Source organism: Salvelinus sp. IW2-2015, linkage group LG1 (assembly GCF_002910315.2).
Source record: "Salvelinus sp. IW2-2015 linkage group LG1, ASM291031v2, whole genome shotgun sequence".
Classification (NCBI taxonomy): Eukaryota; Metazoa; Chordata; class Actinopteri; order Salmoniformes; family Salmonidae; genus Salvelinus; species Salvelinus sp. IW2-2015.
Window position 1 is genome coordinate 37,592,179 of NC_036838.1, and position 19,471 is coordinate 37,611,649.

A 19,471-nucleotide genomic window follows, 5' to 3' on the forward strand; every position below is an offset into this window, starting at 1 on the left:
TCTCTTCCATCTGTCTCTCTCTTATCGCCTCCTCCTCTCCTTTCTCTCTCTCTTTATCGCTCTCTCTCTTTCTTCTTTCGCTATACGCTCTTTTCTCTCTCTCTCTCTCTTCCTTCTCCTCTCCTCCTCTTACTCACGCTCTCTCTCGTCATCTTCTCTCTTCTCTTCATCTTTGATGTCTTCCCCCCCCCGCTTCTCTCCTCCACCCGCTCCTCCCCGTCCTTCCCCCTTTCCTCTCTCTCTTCTCCCTCCCTCTTCACTCTCTCTCTCCCTTCTCTCTCTTAGCGCCCCTCTTTCTCCTCTCTCTCTCTCGTCTCTCCTCTCCTCTCTCTTCTCTCTCTCTTTATGCCGCTCTCATTCTCCTTCTCTCTCTCTCTTCTTTATCTCTCTCTCTCCTTCTCTCTCTCTTATCGCTCCCTCTTCCTTCTCTCATCTCTTTAATTGCTCTCTCTCCTCATCTCTCGTTATTTCTCTTCTCTCCTCTCTCTCTTCCTCTTTTATCAGCTCTCTCTCCTTTCTCCCTCTTTATCGCTCTCTCTCCTCTCGTCTCTTTATTTCTCTCTCTCCTTCTCTCTCTCTTTATCGCTCTCTCTCCTTCTCTCTCTCTTTATCGCTCTCTCTCCTCGCTCTCTCTCTTTATCGCTCTCTCTCCTTTCTCTCTCTTATTATCGCTCTCCTCTTCTTCTTTCTTTAGCGCTCTTCTCCTCTCTCTCTCTCTCTCCCTCTCTCTCTCTCTCTCTCTCTCCTTCTCTCTCTCTGTTGCATGCTCGTTTCTCTCACTCCTTTCTGGTCTCCACCTGTAAGCCTAGGGGGGTGTGTGTGTGTGTGTGTGCGTGTGTGGGCGTGTGTGGGAAAAGGATTTTCTCAGGGGGTGGTAGCATAATAACAGTAGTCACAGAAGTACTCTCATTAGAAACCCCCCCGTCATCTTCTCTACTCCCTCTCACCTCTCTCATTGTGTGTTACAACCTGTCCATACTCTCACATAGCACTCCCTCCCACTACCTGCAAACACCCTAATTGCAGTTGGTCCTTGACTGTCTTTTGACCTAACAAGACAGTTTTTTCATCTAAGCAAACTCACTTTCAGAATTTCACACAAGAAAACTTAGTTTACATTGTTTTAATTCATAAAATGTTTGTTAAAAAATACAATCCAAACGTTTTCAGCTCGAGGAACATTTGTACATTTAAAGGAACATATTTGGCAATGGAGAAAGTGTCTGGACAGAATATTATACAACATATACATATATTTGATTTAGGAATGTCCATTAATAAGATCCACCTGGCTGAGAGTTCAACTTCAATCACATTTTGGAATTTATATTTGTTCTATTCATTACAACAGCAGACATTTCTCATTTCCTCATGGGCAGTTTTCCCCCTGGTCATCAGCAACATTACACCAGCAGTATTATATGAGAATCTCTTTTCAGTGTGAAACAGGAAAGAACACAAAACAAAGGAGAAATGGACACAGAGAGATAACAGATACACTGTCAGAGTCAGTCAACAATGTAACAAGGACAGCACAAATAGAGAAGGCCAAGACCAAACACATATAAAAAGGATAAACACAGCATTACTAACAGCAGTTCATATAAATATTAAATAAGATAATAAATAAATGTATAATGCATTAATGTGAATGATCTGTTTCATGTTCCCAGTGCTGGTCAGAAGTGCTCATAATGTGGTCATAATGTGGTCATAGCGGTCAAGCTGAAATCTTTCTTCAAGACAGCCTTTCCACCAATAGGAACTAGGAATAGGAACCCCTTGGAAATGGTCAAGTTGTGGGTGCCTTTTAACCTAATCGGCGTTCAGAAACAACCGCAGCAAACAACTGGTTTAAAGTCAATCATGAGCAGACATTGACAGTGTTGAGCCCTAACCTTTACAGTACACAAATGTAAACAACAGTCCACAACAGCACTACCCAGTTGTTCACAACGATGGGCTGCTTTCACAGTGTTCAGTACCAAAGTCTGATTTCTCCCAACACCTCAGTCATAGGTTTAGATGAAGCCAGTTGGGGCAGGGTGATTGTTGTGTTGTTGGAGAGAGTAATATCTGCCCCATCTGTCCGCTCTGGCCCTTAATCCCCATAGACCGTTCCCATCTGCGGGGGTGCCATGTGAGGAGGGTGGTACGAGTCATAGGGCATCTCCAGGGGCAGCTCGTAGCGGGCGCTCTGGTACAGGCCCATGGAGGAGGGGGGGTAGTGGTGAGGGGGGAGGTAGTGGGGAGAGGACTGCTTGGGCACCAGGTTACTGCCGATGCTGAGCGGGGGTGTTGGGGGGCCGTCGTAGGGAGGGGTGTTACAGTCAATAGGGGAGTGGCTCTCGTAAGCCCCTCCTTTCATCCCCCTCAGATGGAGCAGGTGGGCGGAGTCCAATGTGCCATAGGGCGGGCTGGGCAGGCCGGGGGAGGAGTAGCTGATTGGTCTAACGGCCATCCCCACCCCTCCCAGGACTGTGGGCCCTCCTCTCCCCCCATTCCTGTCCTCAGGCCTCTCCTCAACAAAACCCCCAGGTCCGAGCTGCAGACAGCCAGCCACCAAGTTGCTGGTGGGCTGGGAGAGGCCTTCACACAGGGTCTCCATGAAGGCCCTGCTCTCCGTGGACTGGTCCCCTTCCAGGGCTTCAGACAGGGCACAGATGTAGTTGCGGGCCAGCCGCAGGGTCTCGATTTTGGACAGTTTCTGAGTCTTGGAGTGGCAGGGCATGATGCTGCGCAGGTTCTCCAGCGCGTCGTTCAGCCCGTGCATCCTTGAGCGCTCCCGTGCGTTAGCCTTCACACGTCGCGCCTTGAAGCGCTCCTGCCGGGCTTTGGTCATTCTTTTCCTCTTGGGCCCTCGGCGTTTGGGAGCGTTCCCGTCTCCCTGGCCCTCCTCTTCCTCCTCCTCCTCATCCTCCTCCATATCCTCGCTGCCCAGCTCCCTGCCCAGGTGGCCCATTCCGCCTGGTCTGTAGCGCTGCGCTTTGATTGGCTTGTCTCCGTCTGGGGAGCTCACGTCATCATCCATCCACTCCAGAGAGCTGACTAGCTCCGCCCCCTCGCTGGGCCTTCCGTACGAATTGGCCATCATGGTCTCCTGGAAACAACACACCAACATTAGCAACAGTTCTGACCTTAACATATACACTTTTTATCAAATATTTTGTACTAAGAAAACGAGGCTCATCACAACTTTACCCTTTGACTTGTTTTGTCTATCCTGTCCAAAGCTGATGTGAATTGAGAGTAAGTTTTCTACTGATAGACCTATTGATGCTGGGACATTGACCCTAGCTGGTCTTGAGGACCACACCAGTCTATTTGTAGCAGTTTTATCCCACAGCCAAATGAGTTTTAATGACCTTGTGTGGCCTACTGTAGTAGCCTCAAGGTGAGCGCTAGATCAGGACTGATCTCGCTTGACCCAGAACAAAAATCTCACGTAATTTAGTTTTATGTTTATGTTGTCTGTTCATGAGCAATTAGGTCAGGACTAGCCTTAGCCTGCTTACTCTACAATCTACTTAGACCCACAATCAATTGTCTAAGCTAAGGCCTTTGATTACCGGTTTGGTACAGTGCTTTGGGGGTTCTTTGAATATTTTAGGGATTTTATGTTTTAAGATTTTCATGAAACATGCTGCTTTCATATGTAATCTGTTTGTCTGCAAACAGCGTGCGTAGCCTACATGGATTATTTTAATCCGAGGGGAGACTTGATCTCGGGGGACTTCAAAACTCTGTAATTCCTCGCTTTTAGGTTGRGGCGGACACCGGGATGCACTCTCAATCTGGGCCATTGCGGGATTTGCTCCCTCCATGGATGAAGCAGCAACATGGGATTAACTCAAGGTTAGACTACATTCCCGGATCAGTAACAGGAAACTCAGAAAAATCTATTTATAACTCTGCAACAAATTGTGTTTATGATTACGGCGATGATAGGCTAGATTTCACTAGGAGTTTTCACTGTAGGTTTGCCCATAAGTGATCTATTTGGGGAGTTCTAGAAAATGATCTTAATTTAGCCTATTAGATCCTCTATAGCAGGGGTAGGCAACTAGATTCGGCCATGGTCGATTTTTGTCGAAGTGGATTGTCGGGGGGCCGGAAAATAATTTCTACACTGCAAATTGACCACAACTAAGCCCAAAGATATTTATATATATATATAAATATTTTATTTGAAAATAACAATAATTACACGATCACGTCTCTGTTTTTATTCGTGGGAATACTTGGGTGAATTCCTGGTGATTGTACAGACCAAAAACTTTAAATCTTTTTTTGTTGAGGCAAAAAACATTTGGGGAGAAACAAAAACGTCCGATGCAGATCCCAGGTCTATAGGCCTATTGGAATCTAGGTTTTAAATGATTTGTCCACAATTTCGTGTGTGTCATTGATTTTTATTCCACACGATTTAGTTTGATGAATGATAACCTATAGCATAGGCTACTTTCATACAATTATTAGCCTAAAATCATAAATATGTTGTTTCTTTATTGAGATATTTCCCAGCTATGTCAGCAATGATTATGACCATTTTAGCAACAAGCTGATGACCAAAGTGATTCTGAAGCAGGCTGAGCAGGTGGGGAAATCCAGGTTTAGGCTGTCTTTGGATAAATAATCCCTGTTTCGATTTAAAGGGAAAATCTGCAGTTGCCACATCCATTCTTTGGACTTATAAATTAATGATATGTACCCATTGATTCTTGAAGAATATAACTTATAAATGCCTCATGAGGTTAGTTCAACTGTCACACCCCTTCAGAACCCAAAATATATGTTTGTTTTACTCCAATGTTTGTAAACAAAGTAAATGTAAACAAACACTATAAAGCTTCAAAACATGGTTAAACCTATCATTTTGATATCATAGATGCTCAGTCCTTGCATTCATAGCTCTGTCTACGAATTTGAGATTGGTTACATTTCTCCAGCCCCATCCTTCAGCTTTTTACAGAAACAGGGGCGAGGGAAAACGCTTTGTTATTGTTTCAACTGCTGATTGCCACTTTAAGTAGGCTTACACCTGTTAACGTTTTCCTTTAAGATTATGCCAGGCACATTTTAAGAACAGTAGACTAGTGCCTAATGATCATGTCGCAGTTCTTAAGAATCCTAAATTGATAACTATTTATTATTCTGTCTGTAGCCTATCTAATTAATATGTCTGTAGCCTATGCCTCATTCCCGTTACTTAGCCGAATAACCTATGGGCCTAACCCAACATTTCAAAAATGTCAAATAATAACCTACTAGGCTACCCTACCAATTTAGAAATGGTCAACATTTCACATTTCACATTCAACTTCACATAAATATTATTAAAATATTAGAATAGTCAATTATTACTATTCCAATAGGCCTATGCTATTCGAAATAGACTATGATCTTTGGAGAAAGAAACATTGACATTCATTGGAAATGAAACAGATGAGGTTGGCCTACCTGATATTTGYAATAACGCTCCCAAGGACCTCCTGTGAGTTGTTATTGGCTGTTGAGCGGGCTTAGCCTACAGGTTACTATCTCAACTAGCCTAAAGCACTCAATCTTTAACTTTCTCCCCTGCGTCTCCTTCGCAGTTGTCAGTGTTCCATCCCAGTGACGCCTCTCTGCAGTTCACTCCCTGGGGGCCCTGGGTTTTAGCGTCCAACCGACAGACAAGCTCCTCCTCTCGCTCTCTCATCCTCTCGCATCCAATTCATCTGCGCTCGAGCGCGCGCGTGGCCCGGCCCGTGGCCAATGTCATGAACAAAAAAAGTTCACTAGTTGTGTGTGTGTGTGTGTGTGTGTGTGTGTGTGTGTGTGTGTGTGTGTGTGTGTGTGTGTGTGTGTGTGTTGTGTGTGTGTGTGTGTGTGTGTGTGTGTGTGTGTGTGTGTGTGTGTGTGTGTGTGTGTGTGTGTGTGTGTGTGTGTGTGTGTGCCGTGTGAACAAAATCGTTTTAATTAGATTGATAGCCTGCAGGTCTAAGCTCTTATGGCCCATAACATTATTGCGGCACTACATTAGAACATGTTCATAGTTGCAATAGTTTTTATTTGAACAATTTGTATTATCAGTCAGTATCAACAAATAAGCAGTGCAACTTTAGCATAGAGTGAGATGCTCTGCGAGCTTAACCGATTGTGACAGCTTGCGGTTGCGCGTGAGCAGGTGTTTGCGCCATTCCCCCGTCCATTCATACATCCGAGTTTGCTGAACCGATATTGGCGTCGGGCGTGAGCTCATTGCACCCAATTACGCTAATTAAATAGTGCTCCAGAGACACCCCTCACGAGACGGGACAGGCGCGGCGCCTGCATAGTGAAGTCCTGAGGTGAAAGACAGAACAAACTAACCGAATAGAGACATAGGTCATCTAGCTACAAGTGGGCTGTTAATTGTGTAGCAAGTTGGCCTACTAATTTAGCCAACTCTAGAAGTAGGTAGGTTATACCATAGAAATAGAATGATTCGAATTATGTGGGTTATACAGAGCATTTTATTTCCTCATTCTGTGAATTATTTTACAATTATGCTTTTAAAATGTATGTTCATCTCTGTATAGACTTTACCTTCAATAYATACACAGTGTGTGTGTGATTGTGTGAGGGYAAGATAGAGAGAGATGGAGGGAAGTGCTACTGTCCCATGAGAGAAAGAATCACATGTGCTCATGTTGGAGGGAGAGGTGGGTGAGGGGTTGGATGGGGGGACTGTCTGTGCACCCAACGGATGTGTCTCACACTCCCCAGCCCCCCCCACCATCCCCCTCCTCTCCCTCTGGGTCAATGCCTGTCCTACTCCACACCTGCAGCCCAGAATGGGAATAACTGAGCCAGGCCTTGCTCTTCCCCAGAGTGGGAATAGCCTCACTTTGGCAGACTCAAAAGCAAACTATGGGTGACACAAAACAAGACAAAAATAAACATATGCCATTTAGATATGAAGACAAGCTGCCACTTTTCTCACGTTCAATTCATAAATTTTTTTGTTGTCTTTAATTTTCACACATTTCAATTTATCTGGAGCAAAATATAGTTGGAGCAACATTAAAGAGGGAGAAATATCCCTATTCCACAAGTGGTAAAGAGGTAGATATGATTGCTGTCATGTTCCTTAGTCCCCTTGGTGTTGGTCATGCACTAAGAACTTTTCTGACAGATGGCTCATACTTCTTTCCTCTTCCCCCTTTTTACTCGTTCAGTAACTATCTGCTAGCGGCTCAGATGCACTTGTATTCTCACCTGACCTAACATTGACCCCTAAGGACTCTCCCTCCTCACCTTGCCTTGCCTTGCGTAGGTATGTTTGTATGTTTGCTTGAGAGGGCAGCAGCTTCGGCTGCAGGAAGCACACACACACAGGCACACAACCTCTTCCTGAATCCCCAGCGCTCCWGTTTTCAGTTACAGTAGGGAGAGGGGGCTGTGTCCATCTGTCAGACAGGGAGTCCTATGAGAAATCTTGATACCCTAGTTGGGAATGAGGAGAGAGCACTTAGATGTGTGTGTGTGTTGGTGGGGGGTTGGGTGTCGCGATTTGTCTGGAAAGACTGCATGTGGAACTATAATCAAGTTGTAAACACTTTTATTCACAATATCATGTATCAGAAATGATGCAATTACAATGTGCAATAGATTTTTGGTTGTTGTTTTTTTACAATTTATTTGAGAATAACATATCATATTCACCTCTTTATGTAATAATTGTGGGCCCAACCATCCCATCACCTACATTCTCTCCAAATACTTTTGATGTTTTGAGGAGGGAGGACAATAGGCTGATCATATTGTTTATTATTGAGCGTTCAGAAAGACAAACAGACCTCCAGAGAATGAAAGTTACTCTGAGTTTCATGGTCCCTCATCAGCTTGGAAGTTACACTGAGCCACACTTGAACCTCCCTCCAACCTAAGCCCTAAACGTTCTGGTGATCTGGACCATGTGTCCTTATACCAACCATCCCATTGATGAGGCCACTCCACAGGGCCACAAAAATAGACACCCCCCCAGCTACACCCCAAACCCTCTTAACCCTTCCCTAAACCCCCCGTTGGCCCCCTGCGGTGCGTGCTCATTGGCCGACCGCCTTCAGGCGTCCCTTTTCCACGAGCCTATTGTCTGGCCCCATAAGCAGCTTTGTTTCTGCATGTGCAGCTGGACTGGCCCGCTCAGCCATTAGCCACGACACGCTAAAGAGAGCGGGATAATATAATTACAAAACAAAAGTCAGGTGGCTACTATATCTGCCAGGGGGAGCCCATTTGGGGGGCTATCTGTGGGGGGGTTGGCGGGTGGCCAGCTATAATTCGATTATGAAGTTGTGAGAGCGACAAAAGGAACAATTGAATCTTTTTCTCTCACTCGCCCCACTGTGGTTTAATTTGATTCCATTTCGGGTATAAAAAGAGAGGACATTTACTCTTCTACTTTTCAGAGTCGCCGGCCCAGAAAATGTAATATGGTCTGACAAAACTGAACTGGGGAAATTACTCACAGAGCGTATCGTTATTGTCAGGTCGATGTGAGACTCAGCCCATTTGTTGAGGCCCAAATCAGATGAATTCCTGAAAGACGTGGTTTTTGTATGAAGTGACTGGCCTTGTGTTCTCACTTGGCACGGACGCACACATACCGGGGGACAATGGGATCTAAGGCAGATCCATCTCCTCTAATACTTTCTTTAAACAGGGGTGCAAGTGTGTCCCCCTGTCCTGTCGGCAGACCCAGAGTTTATCCCGTTAGTCACCCTGGATGAGTGAAAGGGTAAACTCGACCCCCCATCCCAGCTGGAAGCAGCCTCACACACACGCAGATCCTCACCCCCAGCTGGGGTGGGACACACAGGGCTTTACAGACAGCTGATAGGAACAGGTTTAGCTAGTGGGTACTGTTTGGAGTAGGTCAAGCAGAATAGGATCTGCTAAATGTGTTTTTGTTTCCATTCGTTTCCATTCATTTATTGGTGAGGGGTGCAGGAGACTGCTTATTTTTTTGCTTTATTTTTTTGGGGGGGGTAAGACAGTAAGCGATTGTGTCAGATGCACACATGCTCTTAGTGGTGGGGTGTCCCCATGTGCCCGCTATAGGAGCGTGTAAATGCCAATTTTCAGCCCCGTTGGGCATAGTTTGATCATGCCCTCAGGAGTGCATGGGATTCTCATACCCTGCAGATTTCTTCATTGCTTGACTAAGGGCTATATTCAATCTGTATTGCTGAAGCTATAGATGGCGCAATAGAAATGCCAAGGTAATTTCCGATTGAGCAGATATATACAGTGTTTACAAAATGCGGTCTAAGCTGACGCAGGAAATTTGCCTTCAAATATCAATCTGAATGCTGAATGTCTGCGATACATTTATAGTGAGCGCAAAACATTCATACATGAATTGTCCCATTTACAAAAATGTAACCCATTTACAAATACAAATAATGAAATGCTCTTATGTATCAGGACTAAGATTGGACATTGTTGAGTTTGATGCAGGATGTGATTGGCAGACTGTTGCTAGCTTGTTGAATGCTGAGTGGCTGCTGTGTGCTTCAGTTCTAGGGCGTGGCAGGGAAGGCGGAGCCGATGTACTTCTTCCCATTTCCATAGGAGGAGTTTTCCCAGGTGTAGGTCTGGATCACCAGTGGCTTCCCTCCCAGGCTCTGTTTACACCTGGACAAAGAAAACCAGATGAAAACATAACACTCAATGGCAACAAGCACAAACACACATATACAGTCGTGGCCAAAAGTTTTGAGTGACACAAATATACATTTTCACAATGTCTGCTGCCTCAGTTTGTATTATGGCAATTTTCATATACTCCAGAATGTTATGAAGAGTGATCAGATGAATTGCAATTAATTGCAAAGTCCCTCTTTGCCATGCAAATGAACTGAATCCCCCCAAAACATTTCCACTGCATTTCAGCCCTGCCACAAAAGGACCAGCTGAGATCATGTCAGTGATTCTCTCGTTAACACAGGTGTGAGTGCTGACGAGGACAAGGCTGGAGATCACTCTGTCATGCTGATTGAGTTCAAATAACAGACTGGAAGCTTCAAAAGGAGGGTGGTGCTTGGAATCATTGTTCTTCCTCTGTCAATTATGGTTACCTGCAAGGAAACACGTGCCGTCATCATTGCTTTGCACAAAAAGGGCTTCACAGGCAAGGATATTGCTGCCAGTAAGATTGCACCTAAATCAACCATTTATCGGATCATCAAGAACTTCAAGGAGAGCTGTTCAATTGTTGTGAAGAAGGCTTCAGGGCGCCCAAGAAAGTAGGAATGGCAGCAGGCAGGTGTGAGTGCATCTGCACGCACAGTGAGGTGAAGACTTTTGGAGGATAGCCTGGTGTCAAGAAGGGCATCAAAGAAGCCACTTCTCTCCAGGAAAAACATCAGGGACAGACTGATATTCTGCAAAAGGTACAGGGATTGGACTGCTGAGGACAGGGGGAAAGTCATTTTCTCTGATGAATCCCCTTTCCGATTGTTTGGGGCATCCGGAAAAAAGCTTGTCCGGAGAAGACAAGGTGAGTGCTACCATCAGTCTTGTGTCATGCCAACAGTAAAGCATACTGAGACCATTCATGTGTGGGGTTGCTTCTCAGCCAAGGGAGTGGGCTCACTCACAATTTTGCCTAAGAACACAGCCATGAATAAAGAATGGTACAAACACATCCTCCGAGAGCAACTACTCCCAACCGTCCAGGAACAGTTTGGTGACGAACAATGCCTTTTCCAGCATGATGGATCACCTTGCCATAAGGTAAAATTGATAACTAAGTGGCTTGGGGAACAAAACATCGATATTTTGGGTCCATGGGCAAGAAACTCCCCAGACCTTAATCCCATTGAGAACGTGTGGTCAATCCTGAAGAGGCAGGTGAACAAACAAAAACCCACAAATTCTGACAAACTCCAAGCATTGATTGTGCAAGAATGGGCTGCCACAGTCAGGATGTGGCCCAGAAGTTAATTGACAGCATGCCAGGGCAGATTGCAGAGGTCTTGAAAAAGAAGGGTCAACACTGCAAATATTGATTCTTTGCATCAACTTCATGTAATTGTCAATAAAAGCCTTTGACACGTATGAAATGCTTGTAATTARARTTCAGTATTCCATAGTAACATCTGACAAAAATATCTAAAGACAATGAGGCAGCAAACTTTGTGGAAATTAATATTTGTGTCATTCTCAAAACTTTTGGCCACGACTGTACACAAGCATAATGAGACATAATGTGACACACGGTCCAAAATGGATGGAAATGGAGAACAGCAATGGCTTTGAATTGTGTGTACATCATCTTTGGTAGATAATGAAAAAGAATTGACACACACACACAAAGAGTACTCACTGTTTCCCTGGACGGGTGATGTAGCAAAGACTGTACTTGGCCAAGTCAAACTCAGAACTGCAGCCAATGATGGCAGAACCAACCTGCTTGAAGTAGCCATCCCACGTAAACTGCARCCCAAGAACATCAGGGTAGGAAGTCCACTTAGAAAGAGAGAGAGTGAACAAAAGGAAGATAAAATTCGACATACAAATTAGGATCTGGCTAAATATACTTGAATCAGTTACAGAACCCATTGCCATTTATGGTTGTGAGGTCTGGGGTCTGCTCACCAACCAAGAATTCACAAAATGGGACAAACACCAAATTGAGACTCTGCATGCAGAATTATGCAAAAAATATCCTCTGTGTACAATATAAAACACTAAATAATGCATGCAGAGCAGAATTAGGCTGATACCCACTAATTATCAAAATCCAGAAAAGAGCCGTTAAATTCTACAACCACCTAAAAGGAAGCGATTCCCAAACCTTTCATAACAAAGTACATCACTGGGGCCAAGCTTCCTGCCATCCAGGACCTCTATACCAGGCAGTGTCAGAGGAAAGCCCTAAAAATGGTCAAAGATTTCAGCCACCCTAGTCATAGACTGTTCTCTCTGCTACTGCACGGCAAGCGGTACCGGATCGCCAAGTCTAGGTCCAAGAGGCTTCTAAACAGCTTCTACCCCCAAGCCATAAGACTCCTGAACAGCTAATCAAATGGCTACCCAGACTAAGTAAGTAAGCATTTCACTGTAAGGTGCCAATGCCTGTTGTATTCGGCACATGTGACAAATAAAATTGGATTGGATTAATTAGGAACATTTTCTATCATTTTTCTTTGACTTTGGAAATGTAGAGTAGGTTGTGTACAACAGTAGCAAAATGCGAAGACTGTGCAAGGGGTGTGTAGACTTTCATTAGGCACTGTAAATACTCTTGGTGAAGAGCGAGCTCTCTGCCCAGCTCAGTTGGACATGGTCTCCCTGAGGAAGGTGTCCTACTCAGTCAGCTGCTGGGTGGTAAAGTCCTCAGTGGTGCCTATGTTCCTCTTGTAGTTGTCCTGCAGGGCCATGAAGGCAGCATATTCTTTGTTTTTTATTTAAATAAGCAAGTAGGATAAGAACACATTTTTATTCACAATTACAGCCTACTTGTAAATCAAATCAAATTCAAATCTAATTTTATTGGTCACATACACATGGTTAGCAGATGTTAATGCGAGTGTAGCGAAATGCTTGTGCTTCTAGTTCCGACAGTGCAGTAATATCAACAAGTAATCTAACAATTCCCCAACAACTACCTAATACACAAAAATCTAAAGGGGTGAATGAGAGTATGTACATATAAGTATATGGATGAGCGATGGCCGAGTGGCATAGGCAAGGTGCAATAGATGGTATAATATACAGTATATACATGTGATATGAGTAATGTAAAATATGTAAACATTATTAAAGTGGCATTGTTTAAAGTGACTAGTGATCCATTTATTAAAGTGTCCTGTGATTGGATCTCAATGTAGGTAGCAGGCCTTCTGAGTTAGTGATAGCTGTTTAGCAGTCTGATGGCCTTGAGATAMAAGCTGTTTTTCAATCTCTCGGTCCCAGCTTTGATGCACTTGTACTGACCTCACCTTCTGGATGATAGCGGTATGAACAGGCGAACCTGGGTCTMTGGTGACGTCTCTAGCACTGCGATGCAGTGCCTTAGACCGCTGCGCCACTCGGGAGGCCCTCTAACATATGACGGCTTGGAGAACAGAGATGCCTCGTCCAGGAACTGGAACAGCCTGGATGGAAGACAACACAGTCAGGATATAGTCACAGTCAGGATATAGTCACAGTCAGGATATAGTCACAGTCAGGATATAGTCACAGTCAGGATATATTCACAGTCAGGATATAGGTCAGAGAGAGAGAAAGAAATAGAGCAAGGGGCAGAGAGAAGGGGGAGGTTGGACAGTGACAGAAAGAGGGATGAAGATATAGTGAGAGAGAAGAAAATAACATAAGAGACAGAGGAAGAGAGGAATAAGAGAACAAAGGTCGTTCTGGGAGCAGGTCTGGGAGATGGGCACTCTGGCCTGGGAGTCAATGATCAGCTCTGACGCAGAGGGCTTGTTGGAGTCCAGAGCATACAGAGCTTTAGACAGAGACTGGATCAGTGATGTTACTGCCGGTATCTCCACCACCAGAGCCTAACAGACACAGGAAAGGAACACTATATTTTAGGGACTGCTACCCATAGAACCTAAAATAGCCTCCCACCCATAGAACATACAGTATCAGAAACATGGGGAACTGTTTACATTAATAATCATTGTACTGTTGTAGCACAGAGAAGTAATGACATTGTTTTAACATTTCATGGGTCATGTCGATGTTGTTGTGGGTCATTAACTCGTTATAATGTACTACAGGACAAATACAGTAACAGGGTTGTAATCAATTTGGTGTAACAGTTTGAGTAACAATTAAGCCATTTCCACAGAGGGAGGTGTAGTCGCTGCAGCAGTTGTTGTGATCTCTTCACTTGGTGTTTTGCAGTGGCACTTGTTCTGAGAGTTGTATTTCTCCCCACAGCGGCCCTGGCAGGACAATCCTGGAGCGGGTGCTTAGAGGAGAAGTCCTAATTAATATGTTTTAGCTTAAATGTACATTTGAACAATAATGTCTAAAAGTGGTATGAACTGCCGAGTCCTGTGTTTCACATAAGGAGCCTATTGAAGATTGTTGTGATGTGCATGATTAGTGACAATTTACATTAWACAACAATGACCTCTACTGGCCAAACACACACATCCATTATCCTGCTGTAAAAAGACTGAGGGCACCCTGATTCAAACACTAGTGAACCATCCTGCCTCTATGGCCCACAGCAAGGTGAATAGCTGACTGGTCTAATATTGAGCCAGTATGTTGATTTTGATTTTGTTCACAAAGGTTGTGTAGTAAGGACTCTTTCAGATATGATGCAGGAGTATCTGTATGGTCAACTGTGATCGACCTTGACCACTATGTGAATTTCACCAGTTGTGGAGAATTGCCCGGGATGTAAAAAAGGCCAATTCAAACTGATAACAGATTCAAATGAACTGTGCCTAGGTGTAGTAGACAGTGGGATATGTTTCAGGGACATGGTTTTGTTTGCATACCTCCAGATCAGAATGCCACAGTACCCTCTCACCATTACAGAGGGCTGCATAGTCATTGCAGCAGTTGTCATACTGGGAGCACTTGGAGTTGCAGTGGCACTTGTTCTGAGAGTTGTACTTCTCGTCACAACGGCCCTTGCAGGATGTGGAGCAAGATAGAGAAAAGGAACAAGAGAGAACAGTTTACACCCTGCTTCTGTTGACAWGAAATAACTATGATGTGCTAAGCTTTTGGGTATTTTGGTAGAGTTCATATATAATTTAACTAGGCTTAGAGCCAATAAACAAAGGAATACTTTACAAATGGACGATAAACTATTCTAACTGACTAACAAGGTGAATTGCTTAGAATAGGGTTGGACACTTCCTATTAACTGCCTAATGTATTGATAATTCAATACATTAGGCAGATTTCTTTCAGACAGTTTTTACCATCATAAAACAACCTGCACTGACTGAGTTGCTTACTGTCACTCACRTTTGCAGAAGCTTTCATAGTTAGAGCAACATTCTCCATAGCGCTCACAGGCTGTGTTACATTAACAGCTTTTGTTCGGTCTGCCCAGCCCAGCCACAGCGACCCTGGACCCAGGTGTCCAGGGTGTCTGGATATACACACAGAGCAAATTGTTACACACTGATGAATGATATTGATCTACATGAGATAAACTCACCAGAGGAAGTAAAATAAAAAAGGTGCATTACTCAAAGGGAAGAGATCTGTGAATAGATGATACATCAGCAGCATAATAGGCCTGCACTTAACCCATGTGATGTACTTTCAATTATACTTACAAAGTTCTATTATATTTGAACAGGTATATTCATTGCATTTTAAGTGATACTAATTAAATGTACAAATAACAATTATCTAGATTATACTTTGTCCCATACTTACTGCTGTAGCCCTGACAGAACAGGGTAACCCCCAGAGTGACAAGCAGAATGATCTTCATCATAGCCAAGCAATGATCCAATAAATAGGTGCACAGTCTCAAAGATGGATTTCCTTATATAGCAAGCTTACCAAGCTATTGAGGTTCCAGCATCCATGAAAGCTCCTCCCTGTAGTCAGTCTTCCAGTCATGTTAGGTATAGTACTCTGGGGATGACATTGGTAGCTACTATATATTGATGATTTCATTTGTATTAGTTAAACCCTGTCTGAACATACTGTTCACAAATGTGTTTCCAATGTGTCATCTTTTGTGAATTCKTTTGTTTTTTATTTATTTTTATCAGGGGCACCGCAATTTTTGGGTGCATCTAAAGCTAATTTCCTGCATTTTTACACAATCCAATATGCTGTCTCTATTTAGAATAAAAAGTAAGAAAAAATGCCTGCAGTCTTTAAGCTAGGTAAGAGATCATTATTAAATATGTTTGAGGGAGTAATTAGACTGAACTAGATCAAAGGTCATTCAAATAATAAATATTTGGTTGCACATTTAACCAATAGCCTTAACCAATGAACATTTCCTGAAAAATACAGACTTTTCATTGTCTTTAAGACATCCTGTATTTAAAATTTCACACAGACTGACGAGCCAGCCTAAGCCCGACCCCCACCAGTCTAGTCAATAACGCAACTCTCCCAACACAATTTCCTTCCCAGTTCCCACCTTGATTTTTTTTTAATTCCGAAGGGAAAGGTTTGGAAACAAAAAAACAAACCCACGTACACCTCAAATATACAATAACACACAGAAACAGCACGTCCTCCATATAATTAATCTCATAGAATAGTACTGTAGAGCTATTTTTACTTCACACAATATAGCTGGATCACCCAGTCCTGTCCCTAGGGGTCCACCACCCTGTAGTGCCCAAACACACCCCACTCAGCTTCAAGATCTAAATGAAAAATGTATTTAATTGGTTTTGGGTGTGTTAGGCAAAGGCCAGAGTGACAACCCACAAGACAGCAGACCCCCAGGGCCAGGACTGAGCAGCCCAGCAGCTAGGGATTTCCTTAATAGTTATCTCCCCTGATGTGGGCATGTTTTCAATACAGACTCCTTTAGTCATACTGAATTCCGTATAAGGCAACCAGACGTTATGAAAGTTGCCCAGTATACCCTTAATCTTGTAATAAYTCAAATCTAGTGATACATACACCTTAGCCAAATACATTCAAACTCAGTTTTTCATAATTCCTGACATTTAATCRGAGTAAAAATTCCCTGTCTTAGGTCAGTTAGGATCACCACTTTATTTTAAGAATGTGAAATGTCAGAAGAATAGTTGATTTATTTCACCTTTTATTTATTTCATCACATTCCCAGTGGGTCAGAAATTTACACACAATTAGGATTTGGTAGCATTGCCTTTAAATTGTTTAACTTGGGTCAAACGTTTCCGGTAGCCTTCCACAAGGTTTCCCCAATAAGTTGGGTGAATTTTGGCCCATTCCTCCTGACAGAGCTGGTGTAACTGAGTCAGGTTTGRAGGCCTCCTTGCTCACACACGCTTTTTCAGTTCTGCCCACAAATGTTCTATAGGCTTGAGGTCAGGGCTTTGTGATGGCCACTCCAATACCTTTGCTTTGTTGTCCTTAAGCCATTTTGACACAACTTTGGAAGTATGCTTGGGGTCATTGTCCATTTGGAAGACCCATTTGCGACCAAGCTTTAACTTCCTGACTGATGTCTTGAGATGTTGCTTCAATATAGCCACATAATTTTCCTACCTCATGATGCCATCTATTTTGTGAAGTGCACCAGTCCGTCCTGCAGCAAAGCACCCCCACAACTTGATGCTGCCAACCCCGAGCTTCACGGTTGGGATGGTGTTCTACGGCTTGCAAGCCTCCCCCTTTTTCCTCCAAACATAACGATGGTCATTATGGCCAAACAGTTCTATTTGTTTCATCAGACCAGAGGATCTTTCTCCAAAAAGTACAATCTTTGACCCCATGTGCAGTTGCAAACCGTAGTCTGGCTTTTTTTATGGCGGTTTTGGAGCAGTGGCTTCTTCCTTGTTGAGCGGCCTTTCAGGTTATGTCGATATAGGACTTGTTTTACTGTGGATATAGATATTTTTGTACCTGTTTCCTCCAGCATCTTCACAAGGTCCTTTGCTGTTGTTCTGGGACTGATTAGCACTTTTCACACCAAAGTACGTTCATCTCTAGGAGACAGAACGCGTCTCCTTCCTGAGCGGTATGACGGCTGCGTGGTCCCATGGTGTTTATACTTGCATACTATTGTTTGTACAGATGAACGTGGTACCTTCAGGCGTTTGGAAATTGCTCCCAAGGATTACCAGACTTMTGGAGGTCTTAAAAAAAAAAAAATCTGATGTCTTGGCTGATTTCTTTAGATTTCCCCATGATGTCAAGCAAAGAGGCACTGAGTTTGAAGGTAGGCCTTGAAATACACCACAGGTACACCTCTAATTGACTCAAATGATGTCAATTAGCCTATCAGAAGCTTCTAAAGCCATGACGTCATTTTCTGGAATTTTCCAAGCTGTTTAAAGCCACAGTCAACTTAGTGTATGTTAACTTCTGACCCACTGGAATTGTGATACAGTTGGCATTTTTCATGCTGCGGACGGTCAGACAGACGACTTTGGGATAAAAATACTTTTGCTGTCCCACAGATTATTTGGAAACGGTCCTCTTTGTGCTTTGTATGCGTTAGCCTATGTATTGTATAAAAATCTGAAATTTTTCGCATTATTCACACACTCAGAATTTGCTGCTTCAATTTCCGTAGTCTACCTCTCCTAGTCTGGTGTCAGAGTTCAAGTGCGCCTTGTATGTGTGGTCTCATTGAAATAGTAACACAATCTCACACTCAATTTGTGCAAATATGTACAAAAAATATTTGAGCAGATTTCATGTGTTTTTGTGGCTTTTTGTGTGGCTTAATTCGTGTGAAAAGAACAACAATTTTGTGAGACTTAATTCGTGGGAAAATATACACATTTTGTGCGACTTCATTCATTGGAAAATACTTTTTTTAGGGGCAAACTTCAGAACAATCTTTTGAAAGTTATTAGAGCAATGCATGAGGAGCAATGGTGTTCTACACTGACTACACTGACACTTTTTGTGTGTCCCACATTTATTTATATAAAAAGATATTGTTATTGTGCAGAAGAAAGTAAAAGCTGCAACAGGGACTAACCAGAGCTCATACGTGGCAAAGTGAACTCTATTGGCCATTGCCATGAAAGCCTAGTAGGCCTCTGGGCAGAGGCAATAGGCCTACAATGCTGGCATGTGCTTTGTTACAATAGCCTAAGTATAACATGATTGACACAACCCGTAATAATCATCATGAAAAGGCCTTGGAAGTGCCATAAGGGTAAGCCAACATAATTCCTCATTTTACGTTAACTTGTTTAACTGCATTGATATGGCTTAATTAATCACAGTCCAGACTTGTTATAGTTGCAAATACCATGCAGTTGCATGAGGGAAATTTAAACCAAACAGATTTGCAGGTCTTCTGTTTCCCCACATTTATCAATTCATTAATTTCACATCACGAAAATGTATCCCCATTCCCCACTCAAATACCTTCATCGATACCACAAAAAAAACAGAGAAATACAGCATGTTAAGACGTTTATATATATATATATAAATAAATATATATATATATATATATATAAATAAATGTGGACACAAAAAGAGGCAGTGTAGAACACCATTGCCCAAAATGCATTGTTCCAATAACTTTCAAAAGATTGTCTTTTCCTACAAATGAAGTGGCCTTTTTTTTACACGAATTAAGACGCACAAAAATGTTTTTAAAAACTCACAAAATCAGCTTTTTATACTTATTTGAACGAATTGAGTGTGATATTGTTTTGTTGGAAATAGAGTAGGATGCATACATGGGCGGAGAATCACGTGGAAGTTAATTTAAATATGAAATTAACTTAAATATGATTGGACTGTATTTTACTATTGTGTCTGTAAATAAATAGGCTATTGATAATGGTAAGAAGTGGAGGGCGCTCAA

General features: G+C 43.0%; 1 protein-coding gene and 1 pseudogene across 1 annotated transcript; both read right to left on the reverse strand.

The window, feature by feature from the left end:
• Positions 1-2,004: 2,004 nt before the first annotated feature.
• LOC111966831 (neurogenic differentiation factor 4-like) lies at positions 2,005-5,629 on the reverse strand. Its single transcript, XM_023991787.2, has 2 exons — positions 5,461-5,629; positions 2,005-3,100 (listed from the first exon to the last, which is right to left on the reverse strand). The coding sequence occupies exon 2, from the start codon at positions 3,092-3,094 to the stop codon at positions 2,102-2,104; it is 993 nt and encodes a 330-aa protein (XP_023847555.1). The 5' UTR covers positions 3,095-3,100; positions 5,461-5,629; the 3' UTR covers positions 2,005-2,101.
• Positions 5,630-8,061: 2,432 nt separating this feature from the next.
• Positions 8,062-15,535, reverse strand: LOC111975468 (uridylate-specific endoribonuclease-like; annotated as a pseudogene).
• Positions 15,536-19,471: the final 3,936 nt, after the last annotated feature.

Bases quoted from the DNA above. Each gene is read 5' to 3' on its own strand.
- LOC111966831 (XM_023991787.2), bottom strand. From the start codon at position 3,094: ATGATGGCCAATTCGTACGGAAGGCCCAGCGAGGGGGCGGAGCTAGTC.